The sequence below is a fragment of the Ylistrum balloti genome, unplaced genomic scaffold (genome assembly GCF_031769215.1).
Source record: "Ylistrum balloti isolate Yb309-2 unplaced genomic scaffold, AGI_CSIRO_Ybal_v1 Utg370286, whole genome shotgun sequence".
In the NCBI taxonomy this organism is placed as follows: domain Eukaryota; kingdom Metazoa; phylum Mollusca; class Bivalvia; order Pectinida; family Pectinidae; genus Ylistrum; species Ylistrum balloti.
Window position 1 is genome coordinate 88,386 of NW_026782218.1, and position 25,144 is coordinate 113,529.

The window sequence follows — 25,144 nt, forward strand, 5'->3', positions numbered from 1 at the left end:
TATATATATACTTATTAAGTCAAGCCTCTGTCCTTATTTTCAATGCAGGACATTAATGCAAGTTCTTAAACATGATTCAAAATGACGAGTTCCCGCCACTTGTAAGTCAATTTATCTCGGACGTGTATTGGCGTAGAAAATGATATATATGTGGATGTTTAAGTAATGACTATAAAACTCTTTAAACATACATCAAACAAGTGTTGGAAATAAATACTATTTTCAGCAGCTGGCCCTTTACACTTGAAGCACATACGTTTATAGTATTATGACGTGTACACATTACAATGATATACAGAGTATAAATTGATTGAGTCCCCGTCAGTTCTAAATATTTTGGAAAACAAAATACTAATACCGCCACTACGTCTACCCGAGATAAATCTACCACGCTAGCACTAACACGCTCTTCTGTTCTCCAAGACATGACTGGACTAATGAGATTCCTGAAATATGCATGTATAACTGTGCATCATGTAACATGTTTACTGCGCAATGGAATTGTTATAATGTACAACTAGAACCTACGTCCATGATATAGATACGATATTCGTCCTCTGGTCTTGCCTGCAAATAAATTGTAAGTCTAAGGGACATTGTGTCCTGGCGGTGATACATTCGTCCTCGACATTATATACAATGTTTGTCATGGCACAGTATATCTGTGAACATTCTGATAATCGAGGCAGGCAACGGTTTATTCAAATTTGTTCACTACACAGATCACATTGATCTGTTTTTGTTGTTGTTGTTTTGGTGTAGTTCTTGGCTGTTGTTGGTCTGCTGTTGTCGGTCTGCTATTGTCGGTCTGCTGCGGTCTGCTGCGGTCTGCTGCTGTTGGTCTGGTGTTTTCTGTCTGCTGTTGTCGGTCTGCTGTTGTTGTTTTGGTGTAGTTCTTGGCTGTTGTTGGTCTGCTGTTGTCGGTCTGCTATTGTCGGTCTGCTGCGGTCTGCTGTTGTCGGTCTGCTGCTGTCTGTCTGCTGTTGTTGGTCTGCTGCTGTTGGTCTGGTGTTTTCTGTCTGCTGCTGTCTGTCTGCTGTTGTCGGTCTGCTGCTGTCTGTCTGCTGTTGTCGGTCTGCTGCTGTCTGTCTGCTGTTGTCGGTCTGCTGTTGTTGTTTTGGTGTAGTTCTTGGCTGTTGTTGGTCTGTTGTTGTTGGTCTGCTGCTGTTGGTCTGGTGTTTTCTGTCTGCTGTTGTCGGTCTGCTGTTGTTGTTTTGGTGTAGTTCTTGGCTGTTGTCTGTCTGCTGTTGTCGGTCTGCTATTGTCGGTCTGCTGCGGTCTGCTGTTGTCGGTCTGCTGCTGTCTGTTTGCTGTTGTCGGTCTGCTGTTGTTGTTTTGGTGTAGTTCTTGGCTGTTGTCTGTCTGCTGTTGTCGGTCTGCTATTGTCGGTCTACTGCGGTCTGCTGTTGTCTGTCTGCTGCTGTCTGTTTGCTGTTGTCGGTCTGCTGTTGTTGTTTTGGTGTAGTTCTTGGCTGTTGTCTGTCTGCTGTTGTCGGTCTGCTGTTGTTGTTTTGGTGTAGTTCTTGGCTGTTGTCTGTCTGCTGTTGTCGGTCTGCTGTTGTTGTTTTGGTGTAGTTCTTGGCTGTTGTCTGTCTGCTGTTGTCGGTCTGCTATTGTCGGTCTACTGCGGTCTGCTGTTGTCTGTCTGCTGCTGTCTGTCTGCTATTGTCGGTCTGCTGTTGTTGTTTTGGTGTAGTTCTTGGCTATTGTTGGTCTATTGTCGGTCTGCTGCGGTCTGCTGTTGTCGGTCTGCTGCTGTCTGTCTGCTGTTGTCGGTCTGCTGCTGTCTGTCTGCTGTTGTCGGTCTGCTGTTGTTTTGGTGTAGTTCTTGGCTGATGTTGGTCTGCTGTTATCGGTCTGCTGCTGTTGTCGGTCTGCTGCTGTTGTTTTGGTGTAGTTCTTGGCTGTTGTTGTTCTAGTTTTGTTGCTGCTGTTGATGTTTATGATGTGGTTTCGGCTGATCCTGCGATCTTTGTTCCAACTACTGTTACTATGCTCATTACTGTTGTTGTTGACGAGATAATGCAAGTATAATATAATCACACCGGAAGTCCGATCGACATGAGTTTACGCACCGACTGTGTTTGAGGAATGCAGTCCAACATGAATTTTGCCACGTCCCTGCGTGGGATCCGCCGAATCGTGCCTTCTACGTACTGTCCCTCCCCTGCCTTTACTTCCTTCCCTGTCAAACAGCAACATTTTACAATTAAAGTGAGATAAGTCAAATTCAGGTGACAATGAAATAATACCGATGTCTTTACCAATGGTCATTAATTTATATTTATTAATTTATGTGTTTTGTGAGCAAATATGATCAAGAGAAACTGAGATGTCGAGAGTGGGTAGGACAAGTCTCACTGTTAGCATAAGAAGTATTATCAGAACGATAACTGATGATCGAAATGGTTGTCCGGGTTACCATCCGCCTAAAACGTAATGGTTGCAGAAGGATTGATAAACGGTTGTTGAAGAAAAAAATCGGTATTTTGATGTTCAACAAATAAGTACTTTCCCCTTGTCACTTTCTAATGGAAAGGCGTGTTGGGTTAAAGGGCAAGAAATGTTGAGGTAAGAAAGAAGTGACATTTACTTCAAATCCAGGTGATAATTGGCATTGTTTAGAGGTGAGTGTTAGAAGCTGAAGTTTGTATCGTATCTATCTATGAAAATTGAATACCATGCAGGCCTGTTGTTTTACTACAGAACAAAACCTTACCACTACTTGGCTCGTCTGTTAACCCAGGAGGTTTGACAACAGTGTAATCTAAATCCGAGCATTGCTTTTGAAGATAATCCTCCATCACTGACATGCTCTGTAGGACACTTGATAAGAAAACGGGCCGTATAATCCACTCAAAAATCCAAGGCCCCCTGTTTTGTGCTGAAATGGAAACAAAACCTATCCAAGGTTATTTTCTGACATACTGACAGATTTGCATTTATTTTTTTTAAAATATTTTAATCCACGAAGCTCTGCGTTTCCTTGTGTGTATGTTAGAAACTTAATACACGATTGTTTGGGTTTCTCATTTTCAAACAAACGTTGTCACAATAACAATAGTCATGCAGTGTCTGGAGAGCGAAGCTAGGCATGCCACAATGACATTCTCGGGTGAAAGTATCAAGAAAAAATAAAACACAAACTGATTAGTGCTTCAAGAATTGAAGAAAATGTGGCTGGCTACAGCGAGTGATCGATCTTACAATTATTTTGATGTTGACGTTTTGTGTACTTGTGTATATGTTTAGTAAAGATTTTTTTAAAACGCTGACATAGCATTAGCTACGGGTATAGGGCAAAACACCTAGGCTCCATGCCTTTCACTTAAATTTTTTTTTTCCTAAGATGGATCAACTCCTAGATTCTCGCCCTGGACGTGATCGAAACGTGATCTTGTACATGTTACCGGTATTGAGCCTCGATTTTATAACGAGTTAACTTACGTATAGTGTCCACTGACGTCATGGTTACCAGTCGAGTATTTCCGCATTTGCGCATAGCACCAGTGATAGGTTTGATGGAATCCAAGTAGAACGTTATAGTCCTCATGCCGAAGAGGCTTGGACCCGTGCCAAGACAGGACATCACTACGTCACATCCGCTAAAGTGACTACTTAAGTCATCCTCTTTGAATATATCAACCTTTTCAACCTAAAGTAACAAAATGCTTATTATGAATTACACAAACATCTGGGCGTAATTACTAGAATTACTTAACTAATAGATGAAATACCACACATACAAACACCACACATACACACATACACATACAAACACCACACATACACACATACACATACAAACACCACACATACACACACCACGCATACAAACGAAATTATATATTCAAGCAGTTATCTTCCTGAAAATTATGACTTACAGAATATTATAGGTATCCCAAAAGCTAATCCTACAATATAAGCCTTCAAATGTTCCTATTGTGATTTTTAATGTTAATTATCGGATATCTATAATGATATAGGTGATACAAGCATTAAACATCCGATAATAAACGTACAAATGTCACGACATAATCTCTCGAAGGCTTAGGTTATAGGATTGTCCTATAAGATAATTAGAAGCGCTCAGCTTTGTTCATCGATACTATATATATTATATCTTAGTAGGACACAATAGATTGTTAACTTTATATGTAAACCACGTTTTGTCAATTCATTTGGAGTGGGGTTTTAAGGATATGTTTGAAAGAAATTATCAGACAGCTAAGGCAGTGACTGTCTAATATTATGTGGCTAGAAATGGAGAATATTTATGAACTTGTTCGTTTCGTTTATAAACATAAAAAAATATCAACTCCGCAAATGTAGTTAATTGTAGAAACTTTTTATCCACGGTAAGTAAGGTAAATCTGTATGCGGAATGGGGAGAAAGCGCCACCTATGGTATAGTGTATTGCAGTCTTTTAATTTATTACGTAACAAAACCATACATTTTACATGCTGTGAATATTTAGAATAACATACAGTGTTTCTATAATGCAGTGTAGCATACAGTCATTCTGTAATGTATTATTCATACAGTGATACTCCAGTACATTGTATATCATATATTAATTCTCTTATCAAATGTACCATGCAGTGAATCTGTGGTGTAGGGTACCATACAGTGAATCTGTAGTGTAGGGTACCATACAGTGAATATGTAGTGTAGGGTACCATACAGTGAATCTGTAGTGTAGGGTACCATACAGTGAATCTGTAGTGTAGTGTACCATACAGTGAATCTGTAGTGTAGGGTACCATACAGTGAATCTGTAGTGTAGGGTACCATACAGTGAATCTGTAGTGTAGGGTACCATACTACAGTGAATCTGTAGTGTAGGGTACCATACAGTGAATCTGTAGTGTAGTGTATAATACAGTGAATCTGTAGTGTAGGGTACCATACAGTGAATCTGTAGTGTAGGGTACCATACAGTGAATCTGTAGTGTATGGTACCATACAGTGAATCTGTAGTGTAGGGTACTATACATTGAATCTGTAGTGTAGGGTACCATACAGTGAATCTGTAATGTAGGGTACCATACAGTGAATATGTAGTGTAGGGTACCATACAGTGAATCTGTAGTGTACCATACAGTGAATCTGTAGGTTACCATACAGTGAATCTGTAGTGTAGGGTACCATACAGTGAATCTGTAGTGTAGGGTACCACACAGTGAATCTGTAGTGTATGGTACCATACAGTGAATCTGTAGTGTAGGGTACCATACAGTGAATCTGTAGTGTAGGGTACCATACAATGAATCTGTAGTGTATGGTACCATACAGTGGATCTTTAGTGTAGGGTATCATACAGTGAATCTGTAGTGTAGGGTACCATACAGTGAATCTGTAGTGTAGGGTACCATACAGTGAATCTGTAGTGTAGGGTACCACACAGTGAATCTGTAGTGTAGGGTACCATACAGTGAATCTGTAATGTAGGGTACCACACAGTGAATCTGTAGTGTAGGGTACCATGCAGTGAATCTGTAGTGTAGGGTACCATACAGTGAATCTGTAGTGTAGGGTACCATACAGTGAATCTGTAGTGTAGGGTACCATACAGTGAATCTGTAGGGTACCATACAGTGAATCTGTAATGTAGGGTACCACACAATAAATCTGTAGGGTAGGGTACCATACAGTGAATCTGTAGGGTAGGGTACCATACAGTGAATCTGTAGTGTAGGGTACCATACAGTGAATCTGTAGTGTAGGGGACCATACAGTGAATCTGTAGTGTACCATACAGTGAATCTGTAGTGTAGGGTACCATAAAGTGAATCTGTAGTGTAGGGTACCATACAGTGAATCTGTAGTTTACCATACAGTGAATCTGTAGTGTAGGGTACCATACAGTGAATCTGTAGTGTAGGGTACCATACAGTGAATCTGTAGGGTACCATACAGTGAATCTGTAATGTAGGGTACCACACAATAAATCTGTAGGGTAGGGTACCATACAGTGAATCTGTAGGGTAGGGTACCATACAGTGAATCTGTAGTGTAGGGTACCATACAGTGAATCTGTAGTGTAGGGTACCATACAGTGAATCTGTAGTGTAGGGTACCATACAGTGAATCTGTAGTTTACCATACAGTGAATCTGTAGTGTAGGGTACCATACAGTGAATCTGTAGTGTAGGGTACCATACAGTGAATCTGTAGTGTAGGGAACCATACAGTGAATCTGTAGTGTAGGGCACCATGCAGTGAATCTGTAGTGTAGGGTACCATACAGTGAATCTGTATGGTACCATACAGTGAATCTGTATTGAAGGGTACCATACAGTGAATCTATAGTGTAGGGTACCATACAGTGAATCTGTACTGTAGGGTATCATACAGTGAATCTGTAGTGTAGGGTACCATACAGTGAATCTGTAGGGAACCATACAGTGAATCTGTATTGAAGGGTACCATACAGTGAATCTGTAGTGTAGGGTACCATACAGTGAATCTGTACTGTAGGGTATCATACAGTGAATCTGTAGTGTAGGGTATAATACAGTGAATCTGTAGTGTAGGGTACCATACAGTGAATCTGTAGTGTACCATACAGTGAATCTTTATTGTAGGGTACCATACAGTAAATCTGTACTGTAGGGTATCATACAGTAAATCTGTAGTGTAGGGTACCATACAGTGAATCTGTAGTGTAGGGTACCATACAGTGAATCTGTAGTGTAGGGTACCATACAGTGAATCTGTAGGGTACCATACAGTGAATCTGTAGGGTACCATACAGTGAATCTTTAGTGTAGGGTACCATACAGTGAATCTTTAGTGTAGGGTATCATACAGTAAATCTCTTGTGTAGTATTATGTAATAACACCATACAGTGATTCAGTCTTTAGTGTAGTTTACCATACATTCACTCTATAGGATTCTGTACTTGGGTATAACCATACAGCGCTTAATAGTATATAAAACATTGCTACGTGCTATAGTTAATGCGAGTAAATCAAACCGTCAATTTAAGGTCATCAATTTGTCCTAGTTTTTCTGGATTCCTCACAAGTGCTGTAACTTCATGTCCCCTCTCTAACGCCTCCTGTACAAGCTGGAGTCCTGTAGGACCTGTCGCACCGAGAACAACAATCTTCATTTCTAACAGCTGATCACTAACGCCTGTCCAGTTTTCTGTTCAGTGTGTCGATGTCCACACCCTTACACACAGACACGCGTGTAATCTATCACCAGTTTACATATGGGTTGTACTGTCCCTGTTAACGGAGAGTTAGCTTCAATATTGCATGTGTACACAATAACGCCATTCTTACTTCTTTAAGTGCTGTTCGCTGTCTCAGAATAAACCAATGAAATGCATGCAAACGCCTGCAATAAACGCCACATGCACTTTAATTCGAAATCATATCTATTTGCAGTACAATCTATGAGAGTTGTCTCCCCTCAGGCGTCATCGACACTAGTGTATAAACATCCATGTATCAGTTTTATATATTAGGAGTTCGTACACGTTTATTTATCTAATCTTAAAGTGCACTAAACTTTTGTTAGGTAACTGTGACCTTGATTTCAATGTCAAAAGAATTTGATTTTTCCCAATAAATATTTGTCCAGGCGATTAAAAAGAAATCTTGATGAAAGTTGGAATGTACATATACAATGCAAGGCGCTTCCTTCAAGTCATCCTTGATACTGCAGGGGTTACGATCACTTTCACTGTGCAGAGTAAGTGCATTTCCCCGCTTATTTCCTGTAGTAGATATTTTTAAAACGTCACAGATACCTTAATAATAGTTGTTGTATATCTTCATCACTTACTGATTAGGTGTAATACTTAGTCATAAAATCACTGTGACACTGGCCTCCAAGGTCAAAGGTCGAATAACTGTAAACCTTCCCACGTACATTTTGTCTTGTTTGATAACTTTTGAACTGTTAAAAAAGATCTTGTGGAAATTTACTTATAAACTGCCCCTTAGTCATTATCGGGACACCGATAAATCTGTTTAAAAAAAGCAAATTTAGCTCAACTTGTCCATTTGATTTTTATGTTAAACCGCGACATCGTGTAGTGTCATACGAACCACGATTATGTTATACCTCGCTATCGTGTAGTGTCATACGAACCACGATTATGTTATACCTCGCTATCGTGTAGTGTCATACGAACCACGATTATGTTATACCTCGCTATCGTGTAGTGTCATACGAACCACGATTATGTTACACCTCGCTATCGTGTAGTGTCATACGAACCACGATTATGTTACACCTCGCTATCGTGTAGTGTCATACGAACCACGATTATGTTACACCTCGCTATCGTGTAGTGTCATACGAACCACGATTATGTTACACCTCGCTATCGTGTAGTGTCATACGAACCACGATTATGTTATATCTCGCCATCGTGTAGTGTCATACGAACCACGATTATGTTATACCTCGCTATCGTGTAGTGTCATACGAACCACGATTATGTTACACCTCGCTATCGTGTAGTGTCATACGAACCGCGATTATGTTATATCTCGCCATCGTGTAGTGTCATACGAAAAGTGTTTTATTCCGGACACGATTGAAATGTGGAATTCGCTAGATATATCAGGTGGGAATTTCTAGTTTCTGAATATATGTAAAAGTAGGATTACAAGGAATGTAGACAGGGCTCCGCGTTGTCATGTATTATGTAATAGGGCATTAGGCATTATTCATACTAAACTCAGACACGGATATAGTGCACTTAAATCAGATTTAAAAAAAAATTATTTAGTTCATTCAGCTGCGAGTAGTTTTTCATATCCAGTTGAAAATGCTATCTATTATTTCTTTGATTGTTATTTACATGGAGAAAACAGAGAAACACTTTTTTCTTTTAAATTGGCAAAATATAGATATCTTGTTACAAGTGTACTTTCTTTTGACGAGAAAAGTAACAATAATAATAACAATAATGATAATAATAATGTATTTGTCAAAACACAACGAGATCGATGTGATTTTCACTTAAAATGAGTCCGTTTGATCGGATCTGTCAGAGGATGACTAGGAGTGACCCAAGGATGTTTTTGAGGAGCGGTGCTACAGGTCACTTGTTGTTAAATCATGTCGATTTCATCGTGCTTCGATAGATACCGATTTGTTATTAACAAAAGTATAAATTGACTAAAATCCTAGAATCATACTTAATAACAGGTGTTTTGGGTGCTAGCACCAATCAATTCATCTTATATCAATCTATCTATAAAACGATCACCATGTTAATAAACATCGGGATGTTATATTTATCTCATATATACTGTAACTAAGAATCTCATATTGTTTCAAATGAGATTACCTGTCCGCCAGAGGGCGAACGGAATATAATGTCTAAAAATAAATCTGGGGAAGTCGCTTGTGTATCGGTTGACTGACTATGTAGGTAAACCGGTTTGTGTTTGTGAACTAATTTAAATATGAATACACAGACGGACCACTCAACGTCAATGAAGAAGGCACCGCTCACACCCATATACAAGTACAAAGTTTTTCCAGGTTGGTGAAGGTGCAGTAACATTGATAGAAAAAAGTCCGCGGTCCAGCCACGGGAAGAACCTACTCAGGACATTTGTTAATTAGCAGCCCAAGGCAAACACCTGCTTGTCAAATCGATAGGGCGAGTTGCAGGGCTGCTTTCATCTCAACCGGCCCGACTTGAAATTTGACCCCAGTGTTTGTGTGTATACCGTGGACATAACACGAAATAATTTCAGGTAAAATGTCGCACGTGAACAGGGCGTTATCTCGGGAGGGACATGCTGCCATGAGCATGAGGGGAGAGACTGACAGATGGATTCTTATTCAGAAAAACACGTTTACTAACTGGGTAAACGAACAGTTGAGAATCGGAGGAAACACGAAATTTGTGGAAGATCTCCAGACCGCTTTTGAGGATGGAGTTTTACTCTGTGCACTCATTGAATCTCTACAGGGAAAGAAAATTGGACGGGTGATTAAAAAGCCTCTGAACCACCATCAGAATCTAGAGAATTGTACCCTAGCTCTGACAGCTATTGCCAATGATAACGTGCGTCTTGTGAACATAGGTAAGATATTGATTAGGTGTACACCGGAACCACACCTGTGTATACGTCAGATGGTGCCGTACAGGTGTAAAATGTTGTTTATAACAAATCAGCAGCATTAATCGATACCACATGTTGTCTTCAGTGTGAAATGTTATCTTTTTTCAGTCCAGGTGTGTATCTGTTGTCTCAGGTGTGAAACCATTTCTTGTCACTTTATGTACAGCTTTGATAATTCGCAAGTACTTGATTACATTTTGTACGGAGATTGTATTTTTTCTAATTGCTTTTTAAAAAGGGACATAACCAGTTAATTTGTATCAAACGCTTTTGTGTCAACTTGTTGGACAAGTACATATCTATACATATATTATATATATAGCTAGGCAGTTTTGTGCACTTGAGCATACTCCTTCCCAGTTTAGTAATTTTTTGAATGACAATATTCACCCCTACCACTCCATGGACCAATCAATGGACCCTACCCCTCTCCCCTCCCCACCTCAAAAAACATTCTGAGTCTTTATTCTATCTGTGTCGTACAGTGTATATCTTCTGGTTAACACAGGTATATCGGAGACTGATTGATTTACCTGTATGATATATACAGGTGTGTTGACAATGACAGCCCGAGGAGATATTGATAATTTAGTGCTATCATCCAACTCTTGTACGAAAAAGGTGTGAACATGTGATCAGCTAGAGAAACTACCTGTGATTATTATATCTTGGTCTGGTTATCGTCTGTGTATTCTAATCTGAAAACAAAGACCACTTATGTTTACCAGTAGACACTATAGCCCCTCAGGTATACAGGTGATGTATAGCTGGTTTAAACAGCTACACCCATTACTACACTCTGTTTAAATGTCTGACATTTCAGTAACTCTATTGGTACGGGACTTTCTCAGAAACTGCCTTTAATTCTCTCAGCATGTTTCTGCTCAAATTTAAACCTCACATGCTGGGTAGTCATTCAACAAGCCTTTCCTGGATCGAGATATTCAGTTTTAAAACGATGGACGTAACAAAGTACAGCTTAGTTTGTAGCCAGGATAACAGTTTGATCAAATGAAAAAGAGGAATATTTCTAAATCTAGCCTAGGCATTGACATAATGATATCGTAACACCATTTGACAATTATAAGTTTAAATTTTGTTTTTAGATTTTGAAATAGAAGTTTTTGACAAAGAAAGTTTTTACTTTTTTATATTTACTATGATACGGGAACACAACAATCAAGTTGTTTGTTCTCTGGTACATCATATTTTCACACCAGATTTCATCATTTCTGAGCGACCTAGTACACTATAACAATTTTTATATCACATTTATTCATTATCAGCTATCATGTCATCATATAATGAAAAGTGTGAAAAAAGTAGGTTAACCAGTTATCAAACTGAATTTTTGGTCCACAGGCAACTTCTAGACCTTGGAAAACAAATACGAATAAAAATAAATAGAACAGTTTAAAGATAAATCCTGGCTGAATGATTTACAATTAAATATATATATAGATTTTGAGAACTATTCCCAACCATCATGAATTCAGGATTCTGTTGTTGTCATTGGGAAGTGGAATATATACAGTGTTGTTTGCTAACAGTTTTGCTGTAAAGTAATCTGGGCTTTTTCTAGGGGCTTTGTGCACCCCAAATATGGGCCGGATACTCCCTAAAATTTCCTCTCCAAATGATTAATTTATCCCCAGAAATTAGATAAAATCCAAAACGAATAGAAACAAACTCTGGTGATGTAAGATATAGGTACAACATAACTAAGATTAACACTGCACATGTCTGATAACTGTGACCAGCTAGTTTGTAGCTTACTCAGAAGTGAATATCTTGTCCCAGAAAGGTGGTAATTGAATTAGATGTGTACTGTAGATGACATGTTTATGGAGAAGACATTGACAATGTATCAATGGTGTCCATGTTTATCTTAAGGGGGTACTAACCATCTCAGATCTTGTTTTCTGGCGTACCTAGTTAGAGAATTGATGACTTTCTGTCACAGAAAGTGCACCTCAGGCAAGTCCAGGTGCTGTATATTTGTACAGTATGATAAAAGAATGCATACATATACAAACAGCTTATTAAGTTGGATGTAAATTTTGTCCACAGATATGACTGTGGAATATGGAAGATATTCATGTATCGCAAAACTTGATGCAAATATTGGTCCAGGTCATAAGGGGTCATGTTGACAGAACACCGACATTCTTCAGTGAGACAACACCTAGAAATAGGACGAGTCAAGCAGACAAAACCAACTAACCATTTTTGAGGGTCAAAACATACTTCCAAGGGTCAGTTGTATGTACTAGCAGATTACAGTACAATTTTTGCCTTATTAATGACAGATTTCAGCAGAGATAGCTATGTTCTACCTATATAGCTACAGTAGATATATATTGCTTTGAAAAGAACTGGCCTATTGATAAAATGGTGCACCACTAACCTTGACGATACTTTTTCTTTTTGTGATATAATGATTAGTTCAGATGTTTTTGTCACTCAATAATTCCTCTCCTATGAAGCATTTAGCAGGTATATAACCTAATACTGAAGTGATGTCACGGTCAGGATAAGTGTAGAGACATTTAATGCCAAGTTTGTGTTGAAAGAGGACAACACAGAACAACCTTCACCTAGTTTGAATACATGTATAACTTGGAGAACAGGTCTGACAGCCAGACACAAAAGAGCTCATACAAAGGAAAACATTTACGATGATCGTCATTCAGTTATATTTATAAACCAAACCTTCTATCTTATGTTAGTTATTTCAAATGGCCAGGTCTGCAAATTCCTTTATATAGAAGGAATGAGATGCTATCTATGAATTGAATGTTACTGCACGTGATTGTTGTACACTCTAGTGATTACCAACTATTCCACGTATATAGACGTGTTACGGGTCAGTAAACAGCACGATTTTCATTTCCTTGAAAAGGAAAGTCATTCTGACAGGTCGTGTTCTGTAATAAGTAAAGACGGAACTTAATGAACAAACGGGTAACAGAAATAAGTAACTTCCTGACTGTTAGTACCAGAAGTACAGAAATTCCCCGCCAGAAACAAGTGTGGCAGATTTTAATTGTACATAGGATCTCGGTCAACCTCTAGCTTCCTGCTGTAAGGAATTCCCTTTAGCTCAGTTTTAGAGCATATGACTAGAGACCAGGCCACAATTGTTCGAAGGCTGGTTTGGGACAACCAGTTTTTAAACAGAAATAAAAAAAAAATCATGGACAATCTTTATAACAGGTCAGACTGATATATTTTGGTTGTTACGTTTACATGTAACACTGTTGTTTGTTTAGAATTTTTAGCAAAGTACTGGTTAATTCAGTCTAACATTTGAGCGACTGGAGCTTAGAGGTTGCTGCTTCAATCTCTGGTAGAATGACACTATTCTCTTTCCTGTTACACAAGTATAACATATTATATAAAGGAGTCTTTGTAACTTAGCTTTTTATGGAAATAAATCTTAATTATAAGACAAGAAAAATCTGATGGTAAATTTGAAAAATCAGATTATCAAAGAATGCAGGCATGATTTGTCTCAGTGTTCATGGCCATATCTGTAAGAGGTCCATTTTATCATTTGATAAGAGTGGTTTGCAAATATTGAAGATAACATGCTTTTCTATATCATTGGTGTCAATATGGTCTGCTTTGTGATATTTTCATCTACATTCAAGCTTTAAGCTTTTGAAGTAAATAAGTCATATTGTTTGATTTCCATATGTATGAGTTAATGAAAATATGACAGAGTGATACTCTCAGAACAACATGGCAGTAGTGATGATTAGAGGTATTGAATCTGATACTGTTGTCAGATATGTCATCTTTTGGTTTTATCAAAATGATAAGTTTATGTCACCATCTAGATAAAAATTCATTTTACTATTTAGATATATAGATAAAACTTAATTTTTGCAATAAAAAGTTCACTTGCTATTCTGATAAAAATTCACTTTGGAGGACAACTTGGGTTGTATACTGAAAATATCATAATCACTTGTAAAGAAAACTAAATTATCCTAAAAGTGTAATGCTTCCATTCAAAATCTTATATCTCAAAGATTATAATCCTATCTATCATATGTAAGTTAATTTTTTTACTTTTTAGTCTATGACCTCACTTGACCAATGAAAAGAAGACCTATGACCTCAACTGTCCTATGTCAAGAAAACTTATGACTTTAATTAACCTATGACCAGCTGTATGACCTAAATTGACCTATGACAAGCTGTATGACCTCAATTGGCCTATGACAAGCTGTATGACCTCAATTGACCAATGACAAGCTGTATGACCTCAATTGACCTATGACAAGCTGTATGACCTCAATTGACCTATGACAAGCTGTATGACCTCAATTGACCTATGACAAGCTGTACGACCTCAGTTGACCTATGACAAGCTGTATGACCTCAGTTGACCTATGACAAGCTGTATGACCTCAGTTGACCTATGACAAGAATACCTATGGCACACAAATTCACTACATCATCTGACCTATGGCACGAAGATCTAGACCTGCGACCTGAACTGACCTGTGGTAGAATGTCCTTCATGCTACATGTATATGATGTATATATTTCGTTGTGATCACCATCTCTGACGGGATATAATAGCCAACAGGCTTACTCTGTAAATGAAGCAGAAAGTTTGTTGTACAGGAAATGTTTACAAACATTCTGTTGACCTGACTTACCTGCTTGACTAGTATACGACACTGTGCCCATTTCTAAGTAGGAATGTTTATTTACAGAGTGATGTTTTAATTTTAAAATAAAATTTTTGTTGTTGGTGACTGTAGCTTTAGATATTCAATAAAGTACAACATTATATACTGGGCTATAAACCGCGTCCTAGTATAAGCCACACGGCTGGTTTTTAGCAATTTTTTCAATTTGATTGACATAACAGCCACACTGGAATGTAAACCAAAACCTTGTCTGGCCAATGGTGCAGGTCAGTTTGATGATGTTTGATTAGAATGTCTGCCTAGAGAACCAAAACCTTGTACGACCAATGGTGCAGGTCAGTTTGATGATGTTTGATTAGAATGTCTGCCTAGAGAACCAAAATCTTGTACGACCAATGGTGCAGGTCAGTTTGATGATGTTTGATTAGAATGTCTGCCTAGTGAACCAAAATCTCGTACGACCAATGGTGCAGGTCAGTTTGATGATGTTTGATTAGAATGTCTGCCTAGTGAACCAAAATCTCGTACGACCAATGGTGCAGGTCAGTTTGATGATGTTTGATTAGAATGTCTGCGTAGAGAACCAAAACCTTGTACGACCAATGGTGCAGGTCAGTTTGATGATGTTTGATTAGAATGTCTGCCTAGTGAACCAAAACCTTGTACGACCAATAGTGCAGGTCAGTGTGATGATGTTTGATTAGAATGTCTGCCTAGAGAACCAAATTCTGTATATTGAAATTATATACTTTTATCATTCACTCTATTTTTTTGTAACCATTTGAAACACAAGATTTATGCTATACTGGTGTTTTTAATACTGAGGTCACCATATATATCAGTAGAGCATCAGAATTTAGAATCTTGGATGAAGTTTGGAGGTGTGTGGTTTGATCCCAGTACAGAGCAGTGGTGTTCTATCAGGAATCATGTAAAATAGACTGTGTCCTCCTGTATGTGATGTGTCCTTGGGCAGCCACTTTACCTCAGTACTTCAGATAACATGCAGTGGGTTTCTTACTTGTTCATTGAGAAATTCACCAGCTAGTCTGTAAGGAGATCTACCAAGAATGACTTTGGCTTCAGGTTGATAAACCAAGCAAATAACCAAACAGTAATGCACACTAGTTGTCACTGTACAAGTTCATCATAATTTGATACGTATACGTAGGTATGTTGTTATTCTACGTTTGTAAGACTTTCATGTTTTTGTAATGTATATATGTAGGTGTTAATATGATATGTTTTTTATTCACTACAAACTAGATCTTCATTTAGGTGTACATAGGAAAACTTGGAAGGTCAAAGTTATTGTTCAGAGAAACTGAAGTATTGTGGTGTGGAAATACTTGTCCCTTTGGAGGGTCACAATCCAAGGGGATTGACTAATCAATGTACCAGGTACATTGGAGGACGTCCCTTTGGAGGGTCACAATCCTAGGGGATTGACTAATCCATGTACCCGGTACATTGGAGGACGTTCCTTTGGAGGGTCACAACCCTAGGGGAATGACTAATCCATGTACCAGGTACAATGGAGGACGTATGTTCTAATATCCCACACGGTGTATCTCCCTGGTGAAATTTAAGATTTGTTTGTTCTTAAAAATCCATGCCCATAATCATTTAAATACACATTAATTCGGGTGTAGGTGTACACATCTTTTAATGGAACTTTGATAGTAAGTGCATTTGGAGATTTAAATCAACATCCTTATGTGTTGTAATACACACCCACCAAAATGTAGTCATCCAATATCCCTTCATTTTCTTATTTCCTTGCTTATATGCACTATCATGTTCAAGTGAAATATTTGTAAATGTGAACTGTCATTCCAGAAATCACCCTGTGGTCTGATCACTACACTCTAAATGTGGTTTTTATTTTCAAAAACTATTTGTGTGGGTGATTTGTCTGTAGTGTGTATGATAAGACTTCTTGGTGAGGAAGCTACCAGCTTTGTACAAGAGAATCATCTGTTAGTTGATAAAGTTTCTGTGGTGAGGTAGCTACCAGCTCTGTACCAGAGTATCATTTGTGAGCTGATAAAGCGTCTGTGGTGAGGTAACTACCAGCTCTGTACTAGAGTGAGGTAGCTACCAGCTCTGTACTAGAGTGAGGTAGCTACCAGCTCTGTACCAGAGTGAGGTAGCGACCAGCTCTGTACCAGAGTGAGGTAGCTACCAGCTCTGTACCAGAGTGAGGTAGCTACCAGCTCTGTACCAGAGTGATGTAGCGACCAGCTCTGTACTAGAGTGAGGTAGCTACCAGCTCTGTACCTGAGTGAGGTAGCTACCAGCTCTGTACCAGAGTGAGGTAGCTACCAGCTCTGTACCAGAGTGATGTAGCGACCAGCTCTGTACTAGAGTGAGGTAGCTACCAGCTCTGTACCAGAGTATCATTTGTGAGCTGATAAAGCGTCTGTGGTGAGGTAGCTACCAGCTCTGTACTAGAGTGAGGTAGCTACCAGCTCTGTACCAGAGTGAGGTAGCTACCAGCTCTGTACTAGAGTGAGGTAGCTACCAGCTCTGTACTAGAGTGAGGTAGCTACCAGCTCTGTACCAGAGTGAGGTAGCTACCAGCTCTGTACCAGAGTATCATCTGTGAGTTGATAAAGCGTCTGTGGTGAGGTAGCGACCAGCTCTGTACTAGAGTGAGGTAGCTACCAGCTCTGTACCAGAGTATCATTTGTGAGATGATAAAGCTTCTGTGGTGAGGTAGCGACCAGCTCTGTACTAGAGTGAGGTAGCTACCAGCTCTGTACTAGAGTATCATTTGTGAGCTGATAAAGCTTCTGTGGTGAGGTAACTACCAGCTCTGTACTAGAGTGAGGTAGCTACCAGCTCTGTAGCTCTGTACTAGAGTGAGGTAGCTACCAGCTCTGTACCAGAGTGAGGTAGCTACCAGCTCTGTACCAGAGTGAGGTAGCTACCAGCTCTGTACCAGAGTATCATTTGTGAGCTGATAAAGCGTCTGTGGTGAGGTAACTACCAGCTCTGTACTAGAGTGAGGTAGCTACCAGCTCTGTACCAGAGTGAGGTAGCTACCAGCTCTGTACCAGAGTATCATCTGTGAGTTGATAAAGCGTCTGTGGTGAGGTAGCGACCAGCTCTGTACTAGAGTGAGGTAGCTACCAGCTCTGTACTAGAGTGAGGTAGCTACCAGCTCTGTACCAGAGTATCATCTGTGAGTTGATAAAGCGTCTGTGGTGAGGTAGCGACCAGCTCTGTACTAGAGTGAGGTGAGCTGACCAGCTCTGTACTAGAGTGAGGTAGCTACCAGCTCTGTACTAGAGTGAGGTAGCTACCAGCTCTGTACTAGAGTGAGGTAGCTACCAGCTCTGTACCAGAGTATCATTTGTGAGCTGATAAAGCTTCTGTGGTGAGGTAACTACCAGCTCTGTACTAGAGTGAGGTAGCTACCAGCTCTGTACTAGAGTGAGGTAGCGACCAGCTCTGTACCAGAGTGAGGTAGCTACCAGCTCTGTACCAGAGTGATGTAGCTACCAGCTCTGTACTAGAGTGAGGTAGCTACCAGCTCTGTACCTGAGTGAGGTAGCTACCAGCTCTGTACCAGAGTGAGGTAGCTACCAGCTCTGTACCAGAGTGATGTAGCGACCAGCTCTGTACTAGAGTGAGGTAGCTACCAGCTCTGTACCAGAGTATCATTTGTGAGCTGATAAAGCGTCTGTGGTGAGGTAGCTACCAGCTCTGTACTAGAGTGAGGTAGCTACCAGCTCTGTACCAGAGTGAGGTAGCTACCAGCTCTGTACTAGAGTGAGGTAGCTACCAGCTCTGTACTAGAGTGAGGTAGCTACCAGCTCTGTACCAGAGTGAGGTAGCTACCAGCTCTGTACCAGAGTATCATCTGTGAGTTGATAAAGCGTCTGTGGTGTGACCAGCTCTGAGGTGAGGTAGCGACCAGCTCTGTACTAGAGTGAGGTAGCTACCAGCTCTGTACCGGAGTATTATTTGTGAGATGATAAAGCTTCTGTGGTGAGGTAGCGACCAGCTCTGTACTAGAGTGAGGTAGCTACCAGCTCTGTACTAGAGTATCATTTGTGAGCTGATAAAGCTTCTGTGGTGAGGTAACTACCAGCTCTGTACTAGAGTGAGGTAGCTACCAGCTCTGTACTAGAGTGAGGTAGCTACCAGCTCTGTACCAGAGTGAGGTAGCTACCAGCTCTGTACCAGAGTGAGGTAGCTACCAGCTCTGTACCAGAGTATCATTTGTGAGCTGATAAAGCGTCTGTGGTGAGGGTGAGGTGAGGTAGCTACCAGCTCTGTACCAGAGTGAGGTAGCTACCAGCTCTGTACCAGAGTATCATCTGTGAGTTGATAAAGCGTCTGTGGTGAGGTAGCGACCAGCTCTGTACTAGAGTGAGGTAGCTACCAGCTCTGTACTAGAGTGAGGTAGCTACCAGCTCTGTACCAGAGTATCATCTGTGAGTTGATAAAGCGTCTGTGGTGAGGTAGCGACCAGCTCTGTACTAGAGTGAGGTAGCTACCAGCTCTGTACTAGAGTGAGGTAGCTACCAGCTCTGTACTAGAGTGAGGTAGCTACCAGCTCTGTACTAGAGTGAGGTAGCTACCAGCTCTGTACCAGAGTATCATTTGTGAGCTGATAAAGCTTCTGTGGTGAGGTAACTACCAGCTCTGTACTAGAGTGAGGTAGCTACCAGCTCTGTACTAGAGTGAGGTAGCTACCAGCTCTGTACTAGAGTGAGGTAGCTACCAGCTCTGTACTAGAGTGAGGTAGCTACCAGCTCTGTACTAGAGTGAAGTAGCTACCAGCTCTGTACCAGAGTATCATCTGTGAGTTGATAAAGCGTCTGTGGTGAGTTAACTACCAGCTCTGTACCAGAGTATTATTTGTGAGCTGATATAGCTTCTGTGGTGAGGTAGCGACCAGCTCTGTACCAGAGTGAGGTAGCGACCAGCTCTGTACTAGAGTGAGGTAGCGACCAGCTCTGTACTAGAGTGAGGTAGCTACCAGCTCTGTACCAGAGTATCATCTGTGAGTTGATAAAGTGTCTGTGGTGAGTTAACTACCAGCTCTGTACCAGAGTATCATTTGTGAGCTGATAAAGCTTCTGTGGTGAGGTAGCGACCAGCTCTGTACCAGAGTGAGGTAGCGACCAGCTCTGTACTAGAGTGAGGTAGCTACCAGCTCTGTACCAGATTATCATTTGTGAGCTGATAAAGCTTCTGTGGTGAGGTAGCGACCAGCTCTGTACTAGAGTGAGGTAGCTACCAGCTCTGTACTAGAGTGAGGTAGCTACCAGCTCTGTACTAGAGTGAGGTAGCTACCAGCTCTGTACTAGAGTGAGGTAGGGACCAGCTCTGTACTAGAGTGAGGTAGCTACCAGCTCTGTACCAGAGTATCATTTGTGAGCTGATAAAGCGTCTGTGGTGAGGTAGCTACCAGCTCTGTACTAGAGTGAGGTAGCTACCAGCTCTGTACCAGAGTATCATTTGTGAGCTGATAAAGCGTCTGTGGTGAGGTAGCGACCAGCTCTGTACCAGAGTGAGGTAGCTACCAGCTCTGTACTAGAGTGAGGTAGCTACCAGCTCTGTACTAGAGTGATCACCAGGAGTACTAGAGTATCATTTGTGAGCTGATAAAGCTTCTGTGGTGAGGTAGCGACCAGCTCTGTACTAGAGTGAGGTAGCGACCAGCTCTGTACCAGAGTATCATTTGTGAGCTGATAAAGCGTCTGTGGTGAGGTAGCGATCAGCTCTGTACCAGAGTGAGGTAGCTACCAGCTCTGTACTAGAGTGAGGTAGCTACCAGCTCTGTACCAGAGTGAGGTAGCTACCAGCTCTGTACCAGAGTATCATTTGTGAGCTGATAAAGCGTCTGTGGTGAGGTAACTACCAGCTCTGTACTAGAGTGAGGTAGCTACCAGCTCTGTACTAGAGTGAGGTAACTACCAGCTCTGTACTAGAGTGAGGTAGCTACCAGCTCTGTACCAGAGTGAGGTAGCTACCAGCTCTGTACCAGAGTATCATCTGAGAGCTGATAAAGCGTCTGTGGTGAGGTAGCTACCAGCTCTGTACCAGAGTATCATTTGTGAGCTGATAAAGCTTCTGTGGTGAGGTAACTACCAGCTCTGTACTAGAGTGAGGTAGCTACCAGCTCTGTACCAGAGTATCATTTGTGAGCTGATAAAGCTTCTGTGGTGAGGTAACTACCAGCTCTGTACTAGAGTGAGGTAGCTACCAGCTCTGTACCAGAGTGAGGTAGCTACCAGCTCTGTACTAGAGTGAGGTAGCTACCAGCTCTGTACTAGAGTGAGGTAACTACCAGCTCTGTACCAGAGTATCATCTGTGAGCTGATAAAGCGTCTGTGGTGAGGTAACTACCAGCTCTGTACTAGAGTATCATCTATTATTTATACCTTCTCAGACTTCAATGGCTGTATGTCCATCAAAACAAGAGAAATGGTTTGTACAGCAACATAACTCATATTTTCAAATTGCAGTAATCAAGAGTGTTGTTGTTTCAAAATGTCACATGCTGTTGATGTAGGGAAATACACTGTTCCTGTTTTGTCAAGTTTGTCAAGGCCATGACAACCTTGGTAAGAAATAGCAAGGTGTCTTAGGAACCACGATATTTCATTCAGTAGAGAGTTGGCCTACGTAACCTCAGATCAGAGGTGGTTGTTTTTATGAACTGGAGGCAGGTAGTGTGTAAGAATGAGGAAGTGGAGAAAAAAACAATCTATGCTATATTAGTGGTGTCTTTGGGCAAAACACTTGACTGTAATCATCCTGGATGGCATGCGACAGACTTCCAGTATGTTGTAATTCACTGAGATATACATTGTACATGGAGACATCACCTCCTAATACTATTTTGGGTGTTGAGAAGGCAATAAACCCAGTCAAAAAATCAAACAAACTATGTGTCCTTTTTTTACAAATTGTTTCTCTTTTTTACCTCACCAGAGGGGGCTGTAAACAGATGTTAAAAATTGAAATAAGTTGTTTGATAATCAGATAATGGATTCAGTGAAGATGTGATTTACGTGAAAAAAACAAATTAGACATGATTTAGAAGAATGTCTTCTGAAGTTGTGAAGGATAATAAAGCAGCAAAGAATACTAGCAAAACAACATTATAAAAAAAATGAAAAAAAAAAGAAAAAAATGAAAGTCTGGAAAAGTTTTGTCGTAAGTGAAAGGTTAGTCGTAGGTTATCAAACACAGTAGAAGGTACCTCTGTAAACACTGTTAGCGATGTAAAATACAAATGGATTTGGTGTGTTATCATACGATGATTTTGTTATGGCAGGAAGTGACGATATCTCCAATGGTAACCTGAAATTGATCCTGGGATTGATATGGCATCTTATCCTCCGCTACCAGATAGGGAAGACAAAGTTCCCAGCCAAGAAGTTGATGTTAGCTTGGTTACGAGCAGTTATCCCAGAATGCAACATCACAAATTTCACAACTTGTTGGAACGATGGTGTCGCTCTCCAGTAAGTTAACACCAACCTTGTAGATCCCTATCTCTTTATACAGCAGATTTAGAATCAGACATAACTTTGCAAGTTTTGAAGATTATGCTGAAAACATAATAGAAATTGGCATTCTGCATTTATAACAAAAGATGAAAAATTGTTTTGTTTTGATATCAATAGGACTCTTAATATTGATATATATTTAATTTGAAGGTCGTTACAAGTGAACTAGGTGCATACTAACCACCATTGTTGCCAACTCACCTGATTTCATCATGTCAACCTGATATTGGCCATAGCATTGACCTGCTAAAATCCTGAAAAATCCTAGAATCACCCGAGTTTTCCTGATTTTTGTTCAGGTTTTTGAAAATTCCAAAATCAAGTTTTTAATCTAATTTGGGCAAAATAATGCTCAAACACAACATAGAGTATCATCTTAAAGATGTACAGATGTGATAACTGTCAAATAGAATTGGCTGAAGATCTTTTTCCTTGATGATGCTTTAAAACATCCTGTCACTCTTTATTTTGAAGGACTTAAGTGACCAGATATTACTAAAGGATGGCAACACTGACCATTATAATACAGAGAACTTAACACAGCTGTACACTTCAATGATGGTGTGTTAACATTGTATTTTGATATTTATAAATTGTATTTTATTAAACAGTGCCCTAGTGAATTACTGTGACCCTAAGATTGAGGAGGCCACGAACTGGAGATATCTCAGTCACAGTGACAGGTATGTAAAATAGAAGATTTGTATCAATAATTATATCTCAGTCACAGTGACAGGTGTAAAATAGAAGATTTGTGTCAAGAAATAAATTTTATCTAAAGTCAATGATTTAAAAGAAATAGAAATTGGGTACATTTAGTGCTAAATAATCACATAGACAGTGTTTACGTGGTCATTATCAATTCTTACGACTTTTTGTGTGTTTTTTATCCTTTCCCTAGCCTAAACACCTGTAGTAATGCCATGAATTTGGCCAAGAAGCACTTTGACATCCCCCTGGTGGTACGACCTGAGGATCTGTCCAGCCCTGACCTTGACGAGCTGTCTGGAATGACCTATTTATCATACTTTATGAAGATTGACTCGCCTGGTTACATGGCGACCAGGAACATGACCCGAAACCTCCTTAAGAGTGGGAGCTTTAATAACTTCACAGTGAGTGAAATGAGACCATGTTCACGGTGTTTAGATTTCTAGAATTATTTGCCTGTTTTGGAAGAACGTAGAACTGAGATTTTCTGGCAAAAGCTGGCTGTTTTTTGGGAATTATTTAGAACTGAGATTTTCTGGCAAAAGCTGGCTGTTTTCTGGGAATTATTTAGAACTGAGATTTTCTGGCAAAAGCTGGCTGTTTTCTGGGAATTATTTAGAACAAAGTTTTTCAGTATTAACTATCTGTTTTGATTGGAGGCATAACCAAGACCTGCAGCATTTAAAGGCTAGCTGTTGTAGATACATTCAGACCTAAGATATCTGGCATTAGATATCTGTTTTGATTGGAGGCATAACCAAGACCTGCAGCATTTAAAGGCTAGCTGTTGAAGATACATTAAGACTTAAGATATCTGGCATTAGATTGCTGATTTTGTTGAGTGTAGAGCCAGTGATATTGTTAGCTATCAATCTATTGTTTATAAAATATATAAAATATACTGGCTGTATGTCGATGACTTTTGTTTCATGACAAATTATTGTTCTATTTCTCTGAAAAAGCCAGAAAGAATACACTACATAGTTACTCTAGATATCCTGCATAATACAATGTCCTTAGAAGTCTGGTGTCACCTAGCTTGTCATACCATTATGGTTGTGAGGATGTCTTCTATACAGACTCGGTCTGATATTGTTGTGGTGATGAATTATTGTACATCACGAGTTGATGATGACAATCATGTTGTTACACAGGATGACTGGTCTGACGGACATCTCCTCTGTAATTTGGTTACCTCCCTTGGAGAGTCTGCATCGCCTGTTGGAAGTCCAGAAGAAAATTTACAATTAGGTAAGGCGTTGGACTGATTTCTGTGGATTCTGCTGTTCTCATCGTTAACATATAAAACACCTGGTTTCATCAATCAAAGTTACCACGGTTTGTTAGATGATTATAAAATCACCATGGCTGAAACTTTTCAGTTGGTTTGGAATTATTTAGTTACTTTCAGACAGGTACATGTGGACCCCCTTAAAGTGCATGGGCCATATATTCCAAAGTCCAGCCTCTGTCCCAATCTGTACCTGACATTTTTCTTGCAGGTTCAACCAGTCCAACAGTTTCAACAGCTTACGACTTAATATTAGCAAACTTTGCTTTCAAGTCTGTTTTAATCAAATATGTATTTGAAGTTTTAATTTTGAAATAAACTTAAAACACAATACTGTTTTTTGTTACCTCTGATTTAGTAAGGTTCACTGCGAAAACTTTCTGGACCTGTCAATCCTCAGTCTTCGATATTATATGAGATCTTTTTTTGAAAAATTATGATATACATCGGTGAAATTTGTTCCTAGAGATAAAGTAAACAGACAATTGAGAGTGTTTGTGTTGTACAGGTATTGATGCTGCCCGTAGACTTGGAGTAGAGCCTATCCTCACAGCTAAGGAGATGTGTGATCCTGAAGTCGATCATATCGGGATCATGGCATATGCAGCGTACTTCGGAAACTTCAAGCCTGTTCGCACAGCAGCAGAAAAAGTTGTGATGGAAGCAGGGCCAAGAAATGTTTACATTGACCAAGAGGTAATAGGGGTATCCAACAGGGGAAATACAGCAAAGATATATAGGATTCCAATCTATTGCATGAAAGATTTGCATTTCAAAGAAGATTTGTAGATTGGTTTACTCAATAACCTTGCCATGAAAATGAGTTTGATTTATT

General features: G+C 39.9%; 3 protein-coding genes across 4 annotated transcripts in view; 1 reads left to right on the forward strand and 2 right to left on the reverse strand.

Moving 5' to 3' along the window:
• LOC132552899 (transcription factor SPT20 homolog) lies at nt 1-2,000 on the reverse strand. Its single transcript, XM_060217096.1, has 2 exons — nt 1,992-2,000; nt 1-1,258 (listed from the first exon to the last, which is right to left on the reverse strand). Exons 1-2 carry the CDS (start codon nt 1,998-2,000, stop codon nt 929-931), a joined length of 339 nt encoding a protein of 112 aa, XP_060073079.1. The 3' UTR covers nt 1-928.
• On the reverse strand, nt 1,691-7,190 carry LOC132552906 (flavin reductase (NADPH)-like). Of its 2 annotated transcripts, none has more exons than XM_060217106.1 (4): nt 6,982-7,190; nt 3,448-3,655; nt 2,720-2,884; nt 1,691-2,180 (listed from the first exon to the last, which is right to left on the reverse strand). In XM_060217106.1, exons 1-4 carry the CDS (start codon nt 7,117-7,119, stop codon nt 2,068-2,070), a joined length of 624 nt encoding a protein of 207 aa, XP_060073089.1. In that variant the 5' UTR covers nt 7,120-7,190; the 3' UTR covers nt 1,691-2,067. The 2 variants fall into 2 exon arrangements, with proteins under 2 accessions (XP_060073089.1, XP_060073087.1); XM_060217104.1 differs by having other exon boundaries at nt 1,691-2,185.
• A 2,548-nt stretch (nt 7,191-9,738) lies between these two features.
• Nucleotides 9,739-25,144, forward strand: part of LOC132552900 (filamin-C-like) — a 74,127-nt gene continuing 58,721 nt past the window's right edge. The window contains exons 1-6 of the mRNA XM_060217097.1: nt 9,739-10,066; nt 22,073-22,262; nt 22,919-22,990; nt 23,209-23,422; nt 24,173-24,269; nt 24,818-25,005. Of these exons, the coding sequence (XP_060073080.1) occupies nt 9,739-10,066; nt 22,073-22,262; nt 22,919-22,990; nt 23,209-23,422; nt 24,173-24,269; nt 24,818-25,005 (1,089 nt within the window). The remainder of the gene's footprint in view (nt 10,067-22,072; nt 22,263-22,918; nt 22,991-23,208; nt 23,423-24,172; nt 24,270-24,817; nt 25,006-25,144) is intronic.